At 42.3% G+C, this 21201-nt stretch overlaps 1 protein-coding gene across 1 annotated transcript in view; it reads left to right on the forward strand.

The window, feature by feature from the left end:
* The window catches only part of PARP8 (poly(ADP-ribose) polymerase family member 8), a 184000-nt gene that overhangs the window by 146209 nt on the left and 16590 nt on the right, over positions 1-21201 (forward strand). The window contains exons 15-19 of the mRNA XM_054986734.1: positions 6560-6652; positions 11015-11140; positions 12245-12310; positions 14494-14561; positions 15554-15602. Coding sequence (XP_054842709.1) covers positions 6560-6652; positions 11015-11140; positions 12245-12310; positions 14494-14561; positions 15554-15602 — 402 coding nt within the window. The remainder of the gene's footprint in view (positions 1-6559; positions 6653-11014; positions 11141-12244; positions 12311-14493; positions 14562-15553; positions 15603-21201) is intronic.

Genomic DNA, 21201 nt, shown 5'->3' on the forward strand with positions numbered 1-21201 from the left:
TAATAAGTGAGGAAGAGGGAAGTGTGGAACAGTGGCCACAGCAGAATTTAGGGATGTGGCAACCGTTTTGCCAAGGGAAATAAAGGACATCACTGTAGGTTTGTCATCTCCCAGACAAGAGTTGAATGTAGTACTAAAAATTAAACAGAAATATAAAATGGCTAGGTCAAGATTTGGGTCCAGTAGCACCTTAGAGACCAACTAGATTTCCAGGGCGTGAGCTTTCAAGAGTCAGGCTAACACCCTGAAAATCTGTTTGGTCTCTAAGGTGCTACTGGACCCAAATCTTGCTCTTCTACTACAAACCAACACAGCTACCCACCTGAAACTATCTTCATGAAAATGGCTAGGTATATGCTAAGAAACCTTAAGTGTACAAATAAGCAATTGTGTTAAAAGGCCTTAGTTGCACCCCCCTTTGCTAGCCTGGTTTGGATGAGAGGCTTATGAGGAAGTGGAAGAAGGTTTAACCTTTTCTGCTCCTGCAAGGTTTCACTAACTGAATTCCAAGTCCCTTGCACTTATTTGTTCTTTAAAGGGGGAAAAAAGCAGGTACCTATCTATTACCAGTCTTTTTTCTTTAAAGGGCTGTAAGAGTGCATGAGGGTTCAATTTGACTGACAAAACCACAGAAAGTACTCAAAGAGGCAAGTGTAGTTCTCCTTTCATATTTCAGCTTAATTCCTGCAAGGTATAGGATGGATGATGGCTTCTAAATTAAAAAGCCTGACGAAACGGAGGTGTTCCTGTAGGTAGAAGGATTGATCCAGGCATCTTCTGTTCTGGATGGCATTGCACTCACCCTAAAGGAACAGGTTCTTAGCTTGGCAGTGGTACTGGACATGGGCCTCCTGTTTGATAAGTAGGTGGCAGCACTTGTCAGGAGCACCTTTCACCAGCTTCAGCTGGTGGGCCAGCTGCCACCTTTCCTGGGTCAAAAAGGTCTTGCCTCTGTAGTGCATTCCCTGATAACATCTAGAAAAAAATTTCATGGGGCCGCCCTTGAAGAGTGTCCAGAAGCTACAATTGGTACAGAATGCTGGACTGGCTTGTAAGAACCATATTAGTCCAATCTTGTTTCACCTACACTGGCACCCAATTTGCTTACAGACCAAGTTCACGATGTTGGTATTGAAAGCCCTATGTGGCATTTTGATTTCATTCCTCCCTTGTGAGAAACACGCTCATGAATGTTTATTTTCACATCGGTTTGCTCATGCCAAAGCATTCCTACATTATTGGGGTTTTTTCTCTGTTACTTTTGCATTGAGTGCGTGTAAATAGTGCAAAATGGAGTGAAAGAATCGCCACCAACAACGGAAATGAAACAAACTGCAGTTTCTGAGAATGACTTCTTAAGAACACAAAAAGAAACAAAAATAGCAGTATGTAGGCTGGTGTTTGGGCCGAGAAGCTTTTCAGTGTGATGCCACTCATACAGCTCTCCCACACCAGTGAGGTTTTTCATCAGCTTTGCATACAGTTGCTGTTACAACAGGATTAGTCCTTTTCCTTCTGCCTAGAGAAAAGTTCTGCTAAGTCAAAAGCATCCATTCTCCTAAACGAAAAGAAATTGTTTCATTTTTTTTAAAAAATCCCATCTTAACTCCTTTTCAAAAACTCCAAGGACCTTGGTCTCAAGGGGAAAAAGGCTGGATTCCTCATTGATACGAAGCTGAATGCAAGACTGGTCATCGTTGGGGAAAGAAGCTTTTAAAATCTGGAAGCTGTTAATGTTTCCTTCCCCACCCCTTAATGATACCTGTGAAAAGATTAGCATTCCTTTCTGTACACTCTTTATTTTTAGATCAATAACAGTTTAGAGTGCCAGTCGTGTTCTAACCTTATTGGTGTCTCTGTAGCATTCCTCATCTGAGCGTCATAAAAGCTTTGAGAAATTGACAGGATAAATCAGATCACCTGCTCTGATGGAGAGAATACGTTGTGTAGCTCGGTTTAAATGGAAAGGGAATCTGGGAAGCTATGAACTAGGAAAACAGTATGTGCTGATAGCATGCCTTTTGCTTTACAATTTACTGTCCAAATCTACTACTGAGTGGAGATCCTACCCCCGACAAATGGGAAAGCAACTGCAGACTCCAATTTTGGTTGGAAAAATGGCCAAAAGAATAACACAGTGGAACTTTCATATTCAAAGAGAGTAAACCGTTGCCTGAATGTAGAAAAAGGCCAAGATTTATTGCTGCTCCTCCTGGATCTATCTGCAGCCTTCAACACACCATCCTGTTGAACCATTGGGAGGCAGAAGTGGGTATCACGAGATTACCTTGGACTGGTTTAAATCATTCCTCATGGGAGAGACTTAAAGGATTGCTATTATAGACCAGCTATCCTCAGTGTGGAAATTATCTTGTGGGGTTCCACAAGGCATAATCTTATCCCTCATGTTATTCAACCTCTATGTAAAGCCTTTAGTAGAACTCTTTTGTATAGAATTGGATACCATCAATATACAGACAATTCTCGGCTCTATATCTCATTTTCCAAATCTCCTCTTGATACATTAGAAGGACTGAGTCACTGCTTGACAGCAGTTGTCAACTGGCTGAAAGCAAACAAATTGAAATTGAACCCAGACAAAACAGAAGTGATGCTGGTTGGAAAAACAGAGATCTTGAAGGACGTTGTGCTTCCAACCTTTGATGGGTTTTAGTTGACCCTGGCTGATTCAGTTAAGAGCCATGGGGTTGCTCTAGATCCAGTGCTGCTGCTAGAGAAACAAGTAAGTGCAGTGACAAAAAAAGCCTTCTCCCAACTCAGACTCGCCTGGAAGATGGCCTCATATCTTGACATGGCTGATCTGGCCAGATGGATACATGGCACAGTAACATTGAGACTAGACTACTGTAATGCACTCTATATAGTCCTCCCCTCAAAGTTGACCAGAGTCCAGCTGGTGTAGAATGCTGCAGTTCATTTACCCTCAGGAGCTAGATGGGGCATGCATTTCACTCCCATTCTGCAGTCACTCCATTGGCTTCTCGTCAATTACTTTGTGAGTCCTCAGAATTATAGTGTTGACATCTTTTCAATTCAGAGTTGACCCAAGGTAATTAAAAACATAAGAAGAGCCCTGCTGGATCAGACCATTGATCTGACTCTGAAGGGTCAACAAGAGGGCATAGAGGCCGAGGCCTTCCCCTGAAGTTGTCTCCTGGCACTTGTATTGAGAGCTTTACCTCTGAATGTCGATTTAGTCACCATAGCTAGTAGCCACTGATAGACCTACATATGTACGACCCATCAAATTGCAGCTGCCTTGTGATGAACCCAGCAGGGAGCTTTCAAGGCAAGTGTGAATCAGAGTCGGTTTGCTGTTGCCTTCCTCTACAGAGTCTTCCTTGGTGGTCCCCCATCCAAGTACCAGCCCTGCTTAGCTTCTGATATCTGGTGAGATCAGGCTATGCTACGCCACCTTCCCTCCTACTGATGGACTTGTGTGTGTGTGTGTGTGTGTTTGTGGTGCCTTCAAGTCAGAGTTGACTTATGGCACCCCCTGGTGGGGTTTTCATGGCAAGAAACTATCAGAAGTGGTTTGCAGTTTCCTGCCTCTGCGACCCTGGTCTTCTTTGGAGGTCTCCCATCCAATTACTAACCAAGGCCAACCCTGCTTAGTTTCTGAGATCTGACAAGATCAGGCTCACCTGGGCTATCAAGGTCAGGGCACTGATGGATTTAAGCCTCCATGGATTTGTATAATCCCCTATTAAAGCCATCTATGCCTGTGGCCATCACTACAACCTCTGGCAGTGAATTCCACATTTTAATCACTCACGTGAAGAAGTATTTTCTTTTGTTCATCCAGATTAAATTAAATAATTTGCCCTCTTTAGAATGTCGATAGAGATGTCTGTTAGTTTATTTTATGCATTTTGTAAATCTCATTCTCAGTTGAAGTTCTTAAGACAGTTTAAAAAATACAAAAGCAAACAATAAAATTCAATAAAATAAATTACCCTCTCTTTAAATGATGCCCAGGAATAAATTGAAGCAGATGTTTATTGCTGCTAGACACAAAAGGTCTCCTTTAGTCACCATGGTTAGTAGTCATTGGCAGATCTATGCTCTGTGAATCTGTCTAATACCCTTTTAAAGCCATCTATGCGAGTGAATATCACAACATCAAATGGTAGAATCATAGAATCATAGAGTTGGAAGGGGCCATACAGACCATCTAGTCCAACCCCCTGCCCAGTGCAGGATCAGCCTAAAGCATCTCTGACAAATATTCATCCAGCCTCTTCTTGAAAACTGCCAGTGAAGGGGAGCTCACCACCTCCCTAGGCAGCTGAATCCACTTTTGAACTACTCTGACGGTGAAAAAGTTTTTCCTAATATCCAGTCGGTACCTTTGTGCTTGTAGTTTAATAGCGAAGAGTAGTGTAATAGCGAAGAGTTTTAGCTGGAGCATCAACCAAAGTTAGTTAAAGACACTATATGTTACATATAAGATTTGTGTATCCATCTGCCAGCTTGCATTAGTAGGGAGTGGGGGGAGGGTAGTTGTGAATTTCCTGCATTGTGGAGAGGGTTGGGCTAGATGACCCTGGAGGTACCTTCCAACTCTATGATTCTATGATAGAGACTATCCTCAAGATGTAGCCCTGTATTTTTAGTGAGCATGCCAAACCCTTCTAGTACCAACTGAATATCTGCTCCTTGGTTGACCTTATCAGGTCACAGGTGGAGTGGACTTCAGGCTAGATGCAAAACTAGCCCTGCTAAATCCTCCTTTTCCGTGCTGGCCTCATACATTTTCTGTCTCCAAGTGTTGTTAGCCGCACAGAGGTTCCTTTACTTGCAAGGTGACAGCCTCAACGCTGGGCCCATAGAAATGCAAGAGTCAAAACTGCAGGAGCTCCTTTGAGGCCTTTAGTATAGGTTGTCGTCACCTGAAGTGTGCGAACACAGAGACCACAAAGGTAATAAACACTTTTTGTCTAGTGCTCCATGGTACAGTGAATTGGATAGCATTAAGCTTCATCTGCTGCCTAATTCAACGTAACGCAGCAGATGAGATAAATCAGAGGTGTAATGCTGTATTGGAATTGAAAGATGATGGCTCTTCTAAAGCAATCTGAGTGAAAATATTTCAGAGTTGTAGCCATCGAGCAGCCGTGGAGGTAAAAAATAAATCCTGTAAAAAGAAGCTGCTGGAAGCTTTTAAAGAAGAAAGGAAAGTGGTTGATGCAGCCCTGGCGAAGCAATTTCCTCAGCAGATTCCTTCTATATTTTTTATATTTATTTCATATGCCGCTCAATGCAATTTTTGTTTGGTTTTGTTTTCATTTCTGCTGAGTGTGTGACCCATAGAACAGAGTAAGATGAATTCCTTGGCTATTCTTGCGACAGCGAAAGGCATAAAAACTAGAGCAGTGGTGGCACATTCAGTGGTTTCTCATAATGTTCTGCTAAGTACAAAGCAGTGTTTTACAGTTGGCTGTGCCCTGGAAACTCCAGGGGATATCCATGTCCCATGCATAAATAAAAATGTGGTGAATTAAGAATACTATGAATCCTGAATATACAGGAATTATGTGAGAGAAACTATTCTTCTAGTCTTTTCTGATAACCAGCAGAGTCCAGCTAGCTTTAGTAAAATCCAGCCTGCTGGAAAATGTACAAGTCGGATTGGGCTAGAAGGTAAGCTTCTGCCATGTAACTGGGAGAAAAGTCCAGCATTGCCCTATGGAATGAACTCTTGCAGTGAGAAGGGGAAGAAAATGACCTCCAGCTCTGATGCTGAGCTACCTGGCACTCAATGACAGTGGCTCCTCGGGGGATGCATCTGTAGTATATCTCCTTATTAATGAGGATGCCAAAATTTGGATTGTGGAGCTAGGTATAAGAATGTATTTACATTTTTGATGCGGCCCAAGCTTGCCCGAAGCCATACTGGCCCCCTCTGCATTTCACTGCTTGAAATAAACTTGCCCTCTTAACAGCCCTCCTGGCTGCTCTCACATAATCTTACTGGGCATTAACGGCAAGAGGAAAGGCTTGAGCTGTATGTCCCAGAATGCTGCCATAACCAAGTCCCAGGACAATGTAGTATCTATGTCTTTTGTAACCTGTAAGTTCAGGAGCCTTGACAAGCACTTCCATTTTCCAGGAAGTTAGGCCTCTATTCCACAGCTGCCAGATAAGTTTTAGGGGAAAGGGAAAGAGGAGGCACCTCTAGAGGAGGAAAGTTGCATATTGTGGGAGGTGTGCCCCCCCCCCTTTTTCTTCCCGCAATGTAATTGGGAATGTGATGGGGCCAAACTTTGGAATGGGCTTGAGGATGTAATTGGTTTGTCCCAATTGTCTGAACAATAAATCATTTTATCTGTGACTTCCAAATCAAGTTGAAGGATGGAGGTACTCAGTGCTTCTTTTTAGACCAGGATCGGAGTGATGTTTTTGCCCAAACAGAGGAAGGTCTATGTAGTAACAGAGCCTTGCTATCTCAATCGCCGGTGTTTTGCTGGTGAAATGTGTTGTCAATGCATATCACAAACAGATTGTCTTGTTTCCCCCCCCCCCTTCTGTATTCTAGCCTACTGTGTGTGAGCGGGAGCTCTGTGTGTTTGCTTTCCAAACGCTAGGAGTGATGAATGAAGCTGCAGATGAAATTGCAACGGGGGCGCAGGTAAAGTGAAATATAGACAGACATGGGAGATGTTTTGTTATTATCAACATGTTATCAAGCCAATGTATATTTTCTTTTCCCCTGATGAATCCAAAACACAGAGAGATAACTAGGGCGTTATTAGTTTGAGCATTTACAGAAGTGCTCAGGTTTCAACCAATTAAAACTTTTTTTTTGAAAAACTTTAAGAAAGCACACATTAACTTTAGTTCGGTAACATGTAATTCTCATGAAGTTGTGGATAACTTTTGAACTCTTCCCTCTGACCAGCAAACTGTCAGGACTTGCTTGATCACCAAACACAAGAATTGTTCACTCCTCTGGTGGCAAAGTGAGTTCCATACAGCAGCTCATCCTGAACACACATTAACCCTTGAAACTGACTTATACTGAGTTGGAGGCAGACTGGTCATTTAATTTACATGGGAAAGTTCCTAGTGGGCTTTTGCCCTAGAGGGCCCCTGGCTGCCAAAAGCAATCAAAGCCAAGAAAACAGTTTAACTATGCCTGACTATATGGTATTCCTGCAATTCCCATGTGCCCAGCACCTGTAAAAAGTAATTTGGAGAGGATGCAGTCTCATGCAGATTTGAATTTTTGGTTGACACAAGGCTATTTCCACATAATTGCAGACACGTACAAGTCTAAACATGGGGCTCTTGAAGGTTATTTACTTACTTACTTTGTTTATACCCCACCTTTCTCCCCAATGGGAATCCAAAGCAGCTTGCATCATTCTCCTCTCTTCCGTTTATCCTCATCACAACCCTGTAAAATAGGTTAGACAAGAGTGTGTGATGGTTCAATTCTTTTATTAATCTGAGAATTTTCTCTTTTTTCCATAATACTGTATACTGGCATATTCTGTAGATTTTGTATGGACTAGAGGATCCCCAGCTGTTGCCCTGCAGCAACCAGTATTCAGAGGTACATTGCCTGTCAATAAGGAGGTCCCATTCAGCCATCATATGTAGTAGCCATTGGTGGACCTATGCCCACCACCATTTTAGATGTGATTGGGAAGACCCACATACGAGGGCACAGATCTGCCTCTGTCACAGTTAGTTTGTGCCTTCAGTTTCTTTCAGCAATCAATATTGTGCTAAGCTTCAGTTCAAGCACCACTGGTGCTATGCTAATTCAGATGTACAGTGCAATCCTAAACAAAGTTATTCCAGTCTAAGATTCCATTGGGTGAGTTGGTTCAAGCATCTGGGTCACCTTAAATAGCTGGCTTCCTACATTTGCCTAGAACTGCCCAGTGTTTTTTTAAAGCTAAACGGGGATTTAAATTCATGTTTTGTAGCAATAAATTCCATATTCTATTTTGTGAATCACTGGTTACTAGATTATCTATTCATGCCAAGTGAACAGAGAAGGAAAAGAGAAGCGGCCTACATCTGTTTCCACTCAGTGATGCCTCTCATTTTAACTTCTTGAAAATTCTATTCTTAAAAAAAAAAATCCTTTAGCAATCTGAGCATAAAGATTTTAGGATTTTTTGTGACATAGATCATAGTCCAGCTGGCATTGTAGGCAGAACCGGAGGGACGTTTTAATCAAAATCCATCTAATATATATATTTTTCATTTCCTGGAGTGAACCATTTTAAATTGAAGCACTGTTATTGGAAAGTTGGAAGAACTATGAATATAATACTTGAATTTCAAACCGTCTTTAAATAATAACATACTTGCAATTTTGGAATTCAGAATATTTGTATTTGTCAATACCCCTTGGCAATAGTGCTTTCTATTATGCAGTTCATTAAAATCACCTTGTAGCATGTGAATAAGTAGAACAAATTAGTCTCCCTTTTCTGGAATTTTGCAACTGAGAATTCTTAAGAGTGTCAGTAATTTTCCTAATTAAGTTTCCAAACACTCTTGGCTGAACCAACTTTTAAAGATACAGTTGTCACAATTTCATCACAAGCTTAGTAACTAAAAAAACAACAACCCGCAAATGCAAGAACATCAGGTAATTTTGATGCAAAAAGGGAGGACAGAATGTCCCCTAAATCTTCCCCAATGTCTACTCTTTTATGCAAATTTTGTAGTATTCACTGCTCTGACTAGTTGCTGCACTAGCATCACTGTCTTGGGGGCGGGGCAATGATGCTATCAGGTAGCCAATAAGATTCAGCTACATAATAATGTCACTAAGAGCAAATTAAGCTAATGCGGAATGTTGCTTTTAATCTGCTTCTACATTCTTCAACAACCCTGTTATGGAGCCAGATCTCAATGTGATAAATTGTTCCAGAAAAAGGGGACTAATTTGAAAATAAAATAAAATAGTGCTAATGCAGCTGCTCCGTGGGGCTGCTAGCTAAGAGTCAGGGATGCCCCAACAGCGTCTATGAAACAATACTGGGAAGGGCTGTCTAGGCAGCTGGTGTTGGAAGTGTGTAGGAGCATGGCTGCCTGAATACGTTGTGGGCGGGGGGAGGTTATTAATGAGCAGAAGGGTTCAAAATTACCCCCCCCCCCGAGTTCAACTCAGCCCTAAAAAAGATTGGGGTTTTTTGGTTATTTTTAAGTAACTGAACATATGACTTAATATATGAAAGAAATGGAGAAATGTGACTGTTGTTGAACATCGACATACTGGGTTGGATCCCAATTAATTTTGTAATTTCCACCAATTCCCTCTTCCTACTGCAGACCCCCTTCTTATCATTCCTTGGGATTCTCTTCCATCCAGAGGCAAATAAGTACACTGCAGTGGGAGGTAGAACCAGGAAAGTTTCATACTGCCGATGGAAAGTTTAGTCTGGATCCAACCCATTAAATAGATCGTTTAATAAACTGATAGGTGTTTAGTCCTGCCAGCCCAGCAATGGCATGTCTGACCCACCAGTATCTCACAGCTATCATCTCACTTCCCTTTTGAAACTCTAGACATTTCGTCTCCCAGCTATCTAGGCTAAAAGCAGCAAAGACATTAACAGAACTTCTGTTTTGTGTCTTACACTTTTAATTAATGTAGTTTAAGGTAGTGTACTTTAGAAGCAAGTGGAAATGAACCATTGGCAGCCCTGTGACTTTAAAATGGTACGAAAGATACATATACAATATCATCCTGGGAAGAGTTATACCCTTCCAGGTCTACTCAAGTTAGTAAACACTCTTGAGGAGTGTGTGGCTGGTGTCCTATTGCCACTCCCCATAATCCAGTGAGTGCCATTTTGACATGACTTTTTAAAAGTGTTTTGCAATGAAATCCTATGTACAGTTATTCCAGTCTTAAGCCCATTGAAATCAACTCCCAGCTGGTAAAACACTGCTGATCATATGATTGATTTCAGCCTGGGCCTCCAGTTAGGAGAGGACCAAAGAATGCCATGCTTAGCTCAAGTTCTCCTGCCCCTTTACCCTCGAATACTTAACAATTTGCCAGGGCTACCCAGAGTTTACATTAATGATCATATGTCCAGCAGAGAAGTTGGGACAGAGATTCCATGAGCTCATCTACAAACATTCTACTTCCTGCTCTGTCTCCATACAGTGTCAATTACTGAGTGGACTTGCTTCCCTCTAAGCCCAGTGACATTCATGGACTCAGAAGGGGGTACCTCTCCTTAGGATGGCAGCAGTAGTGCCTTAGCTGCAGGTTCAAAGGCAAGAAGTGATAGGCAGTCCAAAAGCAGCCTAGATGTCATCAGAGGGGCCAGTCTCGGAGGCTGAGCAGCGGTCAACTTCAGAAGCAGCTTCCCAGAACCAGGTGGAAACCCTTTGGTTCCTTATTTCACCTGACCTTATTTCACCTGACCTGTGGTGCAGTATAACCAACTAGCCACCTGTTATTGTGATGCTGCAATTCAGAGCAAAGCTACCAGAGACAAATGACATGTGAAGAGAGTTGCAATGTTAGTCGGGGAGCTGAGTCTTAAAAGAGATCGGAAGGCTTTGTCAATTTCCCCTCTCTATAGAGCCAGGGAGATCCCTGCCCAGAGGGTTTATTTCCTCTTCGCCTCTTAGAAGGGGAGGTGAAACTGACAGAGCCTTTGGGAGGCAAAGAGGAAATTAACAAAGTATCTGAGAAGCAATCTCCCTGGCTCTGTAGAGAGGGGAAATTGACAAAGCCTTCTGATCGCTTTTAAAACTGTTTTCCTGCAAACATTGTGACTCTTTTCATGTGCTCCTCCTCTTGTAGCTTGGCTCTCTGAAGGCCAGCAGCTCCTTCCTTAGCCAAGCTTCCACGGCAGCACAGGGGTCTCTTCCCTGCTGCTAGAGCTGCCTGTAACCTTAGTATGTTAAAACATGGGTCTGGTACTCAGTGGCAAAAGTATCAATGGTGAACATCCAATATTGTTTCCTGCAAAAGCATTTACTTATGCTTCTGTATTTTATTTTCTAGGTTGTAGACTTGTTGGTCTCCATGTGTCGTTCTGCATTAGAATCACCTAGGAAAGTTGTCATTTTTGAGCCATATCCTTCTGTCGTTGACCCGAATGACCCTCAGATGCTGGCCTTTAATCCCAGGGTAAATATGTTCACTGTGGTTTGCTTTTGTTTTCATCTGACATTTTAAAAAATGTCATAGGTTTTGTATTGTGTGTAGCAAACATAATAATGTCCCCTAACTGCTATCAGTCTCCATTCATTTTGCAAGTACTGTGGATTAGAGCTTTCACAACCAGAATGCATGAACTAAAACCCAGCTTAAAATAACCTAAAACTCTATGCCCTTAATATTTGTTAAGTTTTATTTGTTAAATACCATTATTAGGCAAAGTCAGATCATTAGTCTATCAAGTGTGCTGAGTGGCAGCAGGAGCTATTCAAGGTCCTCAACTAAAGTCTTGGTCAGTACTGGTAAACCTTTTTAACCAATCATGCAATAAACAAAACTGGAGTCCTTATACATGCAAAGTCCTGCCACTGAGCTATCCCCCCTCCCCAAACATTTCTATTACAGATCTAGTCCATGAAGTTATTGATAATATATAGCTAGCGAAATGTCCACCACAAGATGGGAATGTATATGGAGCAGCTGAGTTATTTCTTTCTTTTGTTCATTCTGTCTTTGTTTCCAGCAGTGCCATCTTAAGCAGAGTTATGCCCTTCTAAGCCCATTTGCTTCAGCGAATTTAGAATAATCTAACTTTTTTAGGATTGCACTGCAAGCCTGAGAGTCTTTGCTTTTCTTTATTGTGAAGTATGCTGTTTGCATGAGCTGGGAACTGGTAAGACAGCATTAAACATATCAGTGGAAAACCAGGGTGAGGGGTTTCAGCGCACCCTCAGCAGGAGACCAACAAGAAAGCGTGCTGCCACCCTGACCTCGGCCATACGCCTGGTGGAACATCTCTGTCTTATAGGCCCAATGGAAGAATAGCAAATCTCGCTGGGCTCTAACTTCAGCAGACCTAAGGACATACCTAAATAAAGCCACAAGCTATGCCTTGCCTGTCCATGCTGGCCCAGTGGCTGAGCAGATAGATGAATTTGTAGGTGTAAGATGTTATAGTGGAACATTATTATGAGTCATATATGCACATTGTGTAAAGACTTCTTTACTTAATGGGTACACTGTTATAAAATACAATTTTGGAGAGCAAAAATCTATTAATTTGTTCCACTGTAGAAGAAGAATTATGACCGAGTCATGAAAGCACTGGATAGTATTACTTCTATAAGAGAAATGACACAGGTAGGCATAAAACTCATTTTGCTCTTAATAGTAAGCAAGGTGCATGGGTTGATGATTTTTGTAGCATTTGTTTGTACAATTGTGTTTTTGGTGTGTGGGTATGTGTGTTTTAAATAGAGATCCGCAATGAAAGCTCATCGACTTACAGAGTCCAGCAAGCAGCAACATAAAATCAATGACCTAGAAGACAGGCACAGAAAGCCCAAATGGCCCCGTTGAAATAAACAGAGTTCTTCATTTCATGGGGGTGGGGTGGCAGCAGTAGTATGGGGGTAGCTTTTTCTCAGTCTCAGTGGCACGGAACACTGATCAGTCACTAGCTCATGCATTTTATTTCCTTAAAAAAATACACTTTCACAGCCAAATCTATTTCTTCCCTAAAAAGAAGCATCGATTTTGTGTCCATCTGCATGGTGATGGCTTCATTTTTAAAGAAATTTGCAACAAGTATTTGTTGTAAACACAAATTTATAAGCATTTCCCTCCACAATTTTTTTGTAAGGGAAAGGGAGCACAAAAATACAGTAATCATCCCAAGCCATATAGCTGTGAAACTTCCAACCAAATGTTTCATGTACAAATCTCTTCTGGAAAACTCTGTATGTTCTTTTATAGATAAGTCCAACATCCCTTCTTTCCAATGCTCTATATGTGGTATAGAATTGGATTTCCAACACTGCAGTGCTAGTGTTTTGGCTATTGCTGTCACCCATAAAATCCGTAATTTATTCTCCTTTCTGAGTAAATCTCCAGATAAAAAGAGACCCAGCAATAAATGTGCTGCTGACAGACCTAAAGACATACCTAAAACAAAGTTCATCTTCTTTTTCACTTCATGCCACAGTAGGTCTATCACAGCGCAAGACTATATCATATGCGTCAGGGCCCCTCTTTCTTTCGTACAGGCCTTTGATATTAAGCCTGACCTCAGCAAACTGGCAGGGATCCAATATACTCAGAGGGCTCACTTCCATTGTGTTAACTATAGGCTGAGATTCAGTGATGCTTGCTTAATGTTTTCCAAGATTTCTTTCCGCTGATGGCTTCATAATGACTACCACCCGGTTCACTGAAACAAAATGGGAAAGGAAGTTTGGGGAAGGTTTATATAGTCAGTCTTCTGAATAATCCGTGGAAGCTGAATTCTTACATGCTTCTTTGAGGTGCACAGTAGCAGAATAGCTTATCAAGTAAGATGTTAACTTGGGGTAAACAGAGCACTTCACCGAGCCTTTCTTCTGCCGGTTGTCTGAAAGTTTTTTTTTATTTTAGGAGCCTGTAACAAAAGAGGGCTCATTACATAAGATTTCCATGCGAGGAACACAAAATTCAGTTGAAAAACTGATAACGAGTTTCTGTTATGAATCTAGAATGTGGCTCTACTTCTTTTTGAACCATTATATGTTTGATGTTGATAGATATCTATTCCCTGACCCCCAAACAATAATTTCTTTATCACCGTTTCGAAAGTTTTGGTTCATTGTTTTGTTAGTTAATGTATGCCTGAAACAGAACTGAAATGTACAAATGTTAAAGAGTCTTCCGGGCCTTGTGAAAGACCAGAGTGAAACTACATACTTTGTCACTAAATTTAAACCCCAGCTGCTGTTTCTCAGTGCAGATCAGGGTGGGCAAAGTGTTGCTTGCGGTGAAGGAGCTTTAGGTTCCTTTGCAAATAGAGATGTGGGTCTTGGGCCGGGTGGCAAAGCAGCTAGCAATGGAGGGAAATTGGGAGGCCGAGGTTTTCTGCCCTTCAAGCACTCCTGACCCTGATAAAGGGATCCCTGACTTTGCAGAACCCAAAGTTGTATTTACAGATGGCTGCATTGTGTGGATTTGCTTGGCTATTAAATGTCAGAGTTTGGAAATAAAGCCACCTTGAGTTTTGTTGTGGTTTACAATTTTTGTAAGGAAATGGGTATTCTGAATGCGGCATACTTGACAAAGGCCTTGGTAAGTTGCAATCAATGCTTCGTAGTGCGTTGACAAGACTAGCCTCTGCACTGACATCCCCCCAAAAGTTGTTTTTTGAGCTGCCGCTGAATTCTGCCTGAGGTGAAACTTTCAGTGGAACCTGTCGCAACATTGTAGGAGTGGGAGGATCCAAACTCGCTTCTGTTAGATTGCGGAACATCTCTCGACTAATAGCAACACTCTTATTAACTGCTGTTAATATTTCCCAGGCCCCTTATTTAGAAATAAAAAAGCAGATGGACAAACAAGATCCCCTGGCTCATCCTCTTCTGCAGTGGTAAGGCCTGCTTCGATAATGTGCCAAATGTTTAAATATGTATCTAGTTAATCCTGCAGAGTTATGATTTGTTGTTAGCTGATTCACACTGTCAGTTAACATGAAGAATGATGAGATGTTCATGGTGCTCAGCGGAGCCTTTTAACTCTTCCATCCCCTTTCTCGTTGGGTGTGCAATGTGGGAGTGCATTGGGAAACCATTTGTTGTACTGGGAAACCAATATATCCTTCTATCTATTAATTCAGAAGCTCCACTTCTCAGAGACTACACATGTACGAATTGCTTACACGTGAACCAGCAGGGCCACTGAATGGACATATGTAAAGCACGCATGGACTTCCTGTTACACAAAATTGACCGACTGTTGTAGTTGACACCGTATTGGGGAGTTTAAGGGCACAAGTGAGTCCTATGGACGCATCATGCCTTACATTAGTTTGAGAATGACAGAGGCTTCTTGAGCACTGGATCAAACCCTTGAATAAATTCTAAGTTGTGCATGGCCCCATGGGTTAGATCCAAGCAGCTTTACCACTGGGGAAAAGGAGAGGAGGAGGTCTCCTTTGAGCTCTGGAAAGCTGATGCTGAAACTCATAAGACCTGCATGGACGAAAGCCATGCAGGGCAGGAACTGTAATGAGGAGGAGAACTGGGCAAGATGGACTGAAAAGCTGGCTGGATCCAACTCCCATATATAAAATCACTGTGCCTCATACGATAAGACACATCTGTAAGTGATGTGTGATAAAGTTCACATTACTTCTTGGCCAGTTGATACCAATTTTATTTATTTATTTAACTTATATACCACCTCTCCACCATATTTGGTGCTTAAGGCAGTTTACAGCAATGACCAATGGCCAAGCAACTTTAGGATGAGAGAGACAGTTTATTTGTGGAGTAGTTTGGTTGTATGGGCTGAAAGGAATGGAGTGATGGTGACCATGAGTGACTTCCTTGTTTGGTTTTCTTATGTTTCTTTGTTTTCCAGGGTTATTTCAAGTAATAGATCACATATTGTGAAGTTACCTGTGAACAGGGTAAGTTCAATAGTATCCTAAAAACAATGGATTCCTCGATTTGATTTGAATTTTACTATAGTGCCACTCTCATGTGATGCTAAAGAAGCCTTGCTCTAATTACTGCTTTTAAGTGGGATACAGCAGAAAATCCATTTTGGGACCTTCAGATGACCCAGCTTTGATGTGGTTACTGAAGTCATGAGGAAACCTGATGGTTTGGATCCATCCTGTACTGAATATATTATAAAATTGCATCTGTAGTTGGTTTTAGTTTGCATTTCTTTAATATTCTTCAGAATTTTTCAAATGGGAAATCAATTAATGACACAGTTCAGTGTATTATAGCAGAGGTGTTCACTTAGGCATGTAGAGTCCAGTTTGTTTAGATAGGTATTAATAACTAAATCTTGCAGCTAATTTGTGCAAAGTATTTTTATCTGATTATCAGATATCTCTCTTCTCTTTCTGAACTACATTTATGGCTCTGCCTCTCAGTATAATGTGTTCCAGTCATCCTTCAATATCTCCAGATGAAGGGGACATGATTGGATGAATGCCTGGGCACTAGATATGGGAACGGATTGGGAAAAAACCACAGACCATAGGTCCATGGTCCATCGTGTTTCACGGACCACAAACTTTTCATGGACCCGCCCCTGTTTGTGGACTGGTTCATCAGTCTGTGGTCCATCACTTTTGGGAGGCCTAGGACTGCCCCTTTCACACTCAGAGATGCCATACTTGCAGCGAGTCTTCAGCAGGCTCTCCTCCAGCCACCCTTGAAGTTTGCACTAGATTGCAGTTTGCATGTCCGGGTTACAGACCCCCCCCCCCCATAGTGGCCTCCCTCAGGAAACTTCCAGTTGATATAAATAGGAGTTGCAAATGCCAATTGACTTGCATTGGCTTGCAGCACCAAAAAGTTGCAATGAAAATGTTGGCTTGAGTTGGAGAATCTTCCTCTGAGAACAGAATGATGGCCCCTAGAATGGAATGATGGTTCCTGGGAGCAAAAAACCTGCTCTGGGGCTAGAATGCAGAGGGAGAGAAGTACTCTTTGAGGAGACAGTCAAGGAGATGTTTTTGGGGAGACAGGAGGAATATTCTTTTAAAGGACATGAGGACAGAGACAATCTATGAGAGGAGGTTAAATTTGGGAGGAAAGAGTGGATGTTCTTCGGGGATACAGGAATATCCCAGTACAGGAAAGGACAGAAATGATCCATGAGGGGAGGTTAATCCTGGGGGGAAGGAGAGCCTTCTTGGGGGAATAGAAATCTCCCCAATGGGCTGGAAGCACCAACTCTGGGAGGGAGAAAAATCATCATGAAGAGGCAGACCTGAGCATGGGGAGACTAAAAGACAGGACTCTTGGGGGGGGGCAGACATCTTGAGGGGACAGATATGGAAGGGAGGATGAAAGTGAGGATTTTGTGAGGGACAGACAAAAATTGGGAGGAGGCAGATGTGGACAGCCAGGCATTGGCAGGTCTCCATTGCACATCAACATTGCATTCCATAATGAGAAGCTCCACCAATGGAGAAAGCCGGACCTCTGTGAGGAGATACGGAGGCTGCAGTGGTGGGGGGTGGCAGCTGTCTCTTGGAGCAAGAGGCCCTTAGAAGACTTTCAAGTGGGGGAGCAAGCTGTGCATTGTCCTAACCCAAAACCCCACAAGCAAATAAGAATTGAAAGAAAAAAAATGAAACAGAAGAATGAGCCCTCAAGGAGCCCAATAAGCTTGTACCCAGTGCCTTACTGCAGCTCTGAGACTGGGTTGGGGGAGAGCCCTAGACTAACCCACCACCCCACAAGTAAATAAGAATTGAAATAAAAGAATTAAACAGGAGAGTGATTCCTCAGCCAATTAAACCCAATAAGCTTGCTCCCAGAGCCTTGCTGCAGCACAAGCCCCAAGCCTCCCTCTCACACAATTCAAAAAAACTCCCACAACAAGCAGTTTCTCCCTCGGTAATTGCCAGCTGGAAAGTGAAACCACGGCTCAGCACTGGGTGTTATATATACTGCTTGCTCTCATAGAGAATAATGGGAGCTCTCTAGTTGGCAGTCAGAGCTGCCTATCAAGGTTTTCAGGCTAAGATTGAGGTTATCTAAAGGCAGCAGAAGTTCTGCAGGCAACTCCACTATGTTGCCTAGGGAATTGATTGCTTGGCGCTAGGATGTCTGGATTCACAGACCAATGGACCAGTCGTCGTGTCCGTGAAAAACACGCATCCCATGACCCGCCTGTTAGCGAATGTCAAACTGGGACTGTCTGTGTCAAATTCTGGACCATTTTTTGGTCTGTGCCTACCTCTACTGGGCACCATAACATTTATTTCTCTTGATTGATGGTGTGACTAAGGAACATTTTGTAGTCCCAGAAACAGCAAAGTAATGTGGAAACAAGTAAATTGCACCAAGATGTTTTGGTTGACACCTGGGGGTCTTCAGGCAGACATATACAAAGTCATAAACTGTATATGTGTTAATCAATCATATCACATTCCAAATAATTAGGTTAACCCAGAACAGTGAGAAAGGTGGGCTGTAAATCAATCAAATCAATAAATATAAACTAGCATGTATGTTGAAATCTGCATCAAATTTATTTTGTCCTCATCATGTGAGCATCAAAATTCATTATGTTAAAGGCTCATGTTGTAAACAGAGTGTGTTCACTTTTAAGAGTAAGGTCCAAATTATACATAATTGAATTTCTGCAAATGGAGTTCCAGAAATGTGATTTAGCATGGAAAAACATTTACAGAGAGGCATAAGGATCAAAGCCATGGCATTATGAAAAGTGGGCTCTCCCTCAGTAGAAAATGCCTTCCCAACAGATGCTTGAAATTATATAAAATAAGAGAGATACCCATATGGTGCCTACCGTTCTCCTGCTGGGCCTTAAGGAAGCAGAGAGAGGTATTTGAATTGGGAGAAATGGCATGGAGGGATGACTTAACCCTATTCCATACCGGTGCCCCACAGATACTTTTCATAGCTAATCTACATATCTTGTGTAGTTTGGCCCTAACTTTCACAAGTACCACTACCAGAAGCTCAGACCTGTCCAGCCTATTGAATGGCAGTAATAGATGCTGATAGGTGAATCCTTCTGGGATTTTTATCAGTTATAGATAGCCCAACCCTGGAATGATTTCAAGGTCTGTGTTGGCTTGTTGTGGTCGGCCACAAGGATCGTAGCTGTTTTGCCAGGTCCTGGGGAAATTCTGTTGCTCGTTCAGTGCAGTGATATGCCCAGTTATACCCTTCTAAGCCCATTGACTGTTCGACTGATGAACAAGAATGCAAGAAAGCCGCTCGCTTACCTTCTGGCCTCTGAATAGTGGCTGTGAATGTCTCTGCATGCTTCTTCTTTATAACAGAGCTGAGGGCATCTTCTACAGGGGCAGATCATGTCATTTCCTGTTGACAGTGTCATGTCACTGCTGATCGTAATCCTCTTGCAGCTGACATCAATTGCTCAATTCATCCCCATAAACTAATTATAATACTCCAGCTAGTCTTTTTCTTTTCAAGGGTCTTTGTTGTATGAGTCTCGGAGGTACTTCACTTCTATTCACAAGATAGTTTTTAAAGTGGTGTTTAATTAGTGGACTGATTTAAAATGAGAGATGAAGCAGAAAATATTACCTCACAAGCACAAATTTTGCAACTTTGTCTTTCATGGATATCAATTTGCAGCGTTTGGAAATGCCAAATTCAAAGTTTGAACTGGGAATCTTGGTTTCTTGGCTAGTTGTTTCACCCCAAACTCAATGTTTGTGGCCCATGAAAGACAAGTTCCATATAAGTTGGAGTCAGTGGTGAAATTCTATGTTTGTAAATGAGAAAATACTCATAAACAGTTAGATTAGAAGCTTCAGCTTCTCATTCAAGTTCAGAAATGTCAAGTATGTGTTAACAATCTGTGTCTTCCAAGACTCAAACACTTGGAAAATTTCAGGGGATCTTTTAAGCCTTGAACTGAGAGAGGAAACTCACTTGGAAAAGAACCTGACACAACTATCAGACTTCTTAACTATTTATTTTGTTTGTTAAAATAATAGATTCTGTGCCATGCATAAAGGAAGACTTCTGACCTCAAGGTTAACCCAGTAATTTCTGTGTTGCTGATCCCCTCAATCTAAAAAAAAAACAAAAAACTTTTCAAGCTCTTAAAACAAATTCTGTTGACTCTTAACTCAGTAATCCTTCACTGCATGCTAATCTTGTTCAATATGAGCTTACAGTTAATATGTGCATAAAATGCCATTGAGTGGCAGCCAATTTATGGCAATCTCATTGGAGTTTTCAAGGCAAGAGACTAACAGAGATGATTTGCCATTGCCTACCTCTGCATAACAACCGCCGTGGGCTCCCCTCCAAGTACTAACCAGTGCCGACCCTACTTAGCTTCTGTGATCTGAAAAGATTGGGCTAGCCTGAGCTATCTGGGCCAGGGTTTACAATTAATAACCACCCAACATAACAATCAAATGAGTTAGCCTGTTTTTGCCCTGCATGGAGCTATTACTCTTTACTCTTCTTCAAAGATTAAAAGCAAAATGACAGATTTAAGACAGAGCCGATCAGTAAGAGGTAGAAAAGTAAAGCAAAAAACAAAACCATCCCATGGCAAGGCACTGAAATGCACTTTCCGGGGGTTTACTTCCCATCTCAATTACTGACAGAGGTTTTACCCAATCCCTTCTAATTGGGATGGACTATCAAACCTCTCGTCTCAGTCATCTAGGAGGCTCTACATTATTTCCAGTTCCTGGAATATGCTTCCCATTTTGTTATATAAGCCCCATTTGGTTTCAATTAACTGGACTTTCAGTCAATTCATTTACCGGGCAATTTCCCAATTTAACTCAAACCCCTTCTGCTGCATCATAATAAATAATAATAGGCATATGAAAAGCCTCCTTCTGGGGGGTTGGATCTCATCTCTGTTACTACATCCTTGCAAACACGTGAACATGCTTATTCAGACTGTTACGGGGGATTGGCAAAACCCCTTGCCCATGTTGCTCTCCAGGTCTCAGACTGGAAGGATACTGAGAGGGGAGCTGTCATCCTGGTCCCTATGGTACTTCCTTCCCAGGAGCTCAGGCCCCTCAGCATCCTGGACTAGCACTCCCTTCTCCTTTCTGGTCTGGTTACTGAAGACCTCCTTTATACCCCTCCCCATTATCTCAGCTAGTACTAGCCCCACCTCCTTAGCCATGCCCTGGGGTTGCACCTAAATAGGGGGTAGGGGTCTTGTCTGGCCCAATGTCTGACTCCACTCCTGCAGGGCCCCCCCAAGCTCATGCTGCCTCCATATTGGGCCATCCAGGGATAAGGGCTACATTCCCAGCCGTTTCTGCAGGCATCACCTGCTTACACTTCCCCACCTTGCCAAGGGGTTCTCCAGCATGCCCTAGCTGTCTCTGGGCAGTGCCAAGGCTCAGTCTCTGCTACTAAGCAGGACAGGAGTTTTTCAGAGCAAGGCTGGGTGAGACACCAGCTGATTATGTTGTTGGCCAGCGTGCTGTTCCCTGCTGCCTGGGAATGCTGCTGGCTTGTCTGCATCAGCAAGCCCTCACTCCAAGTGCCTCGTGACCT

The sequence above is a fragment of the Eublepharis macularius genome, chromosome 8 (genome assembly GCF_028583425.1).
Source record: "Eublepharis macularius isolate TG4126 chromosome 8, MPM_Emac_v1.0, whole genome shotgun sequence".
NCBI classification, from domain to species: Eukaryota; Metazoa; Chordata; class Lepidosauria; order Squamata; family Eublepharidae; genus Eublepharis; species Eublepharis macularius.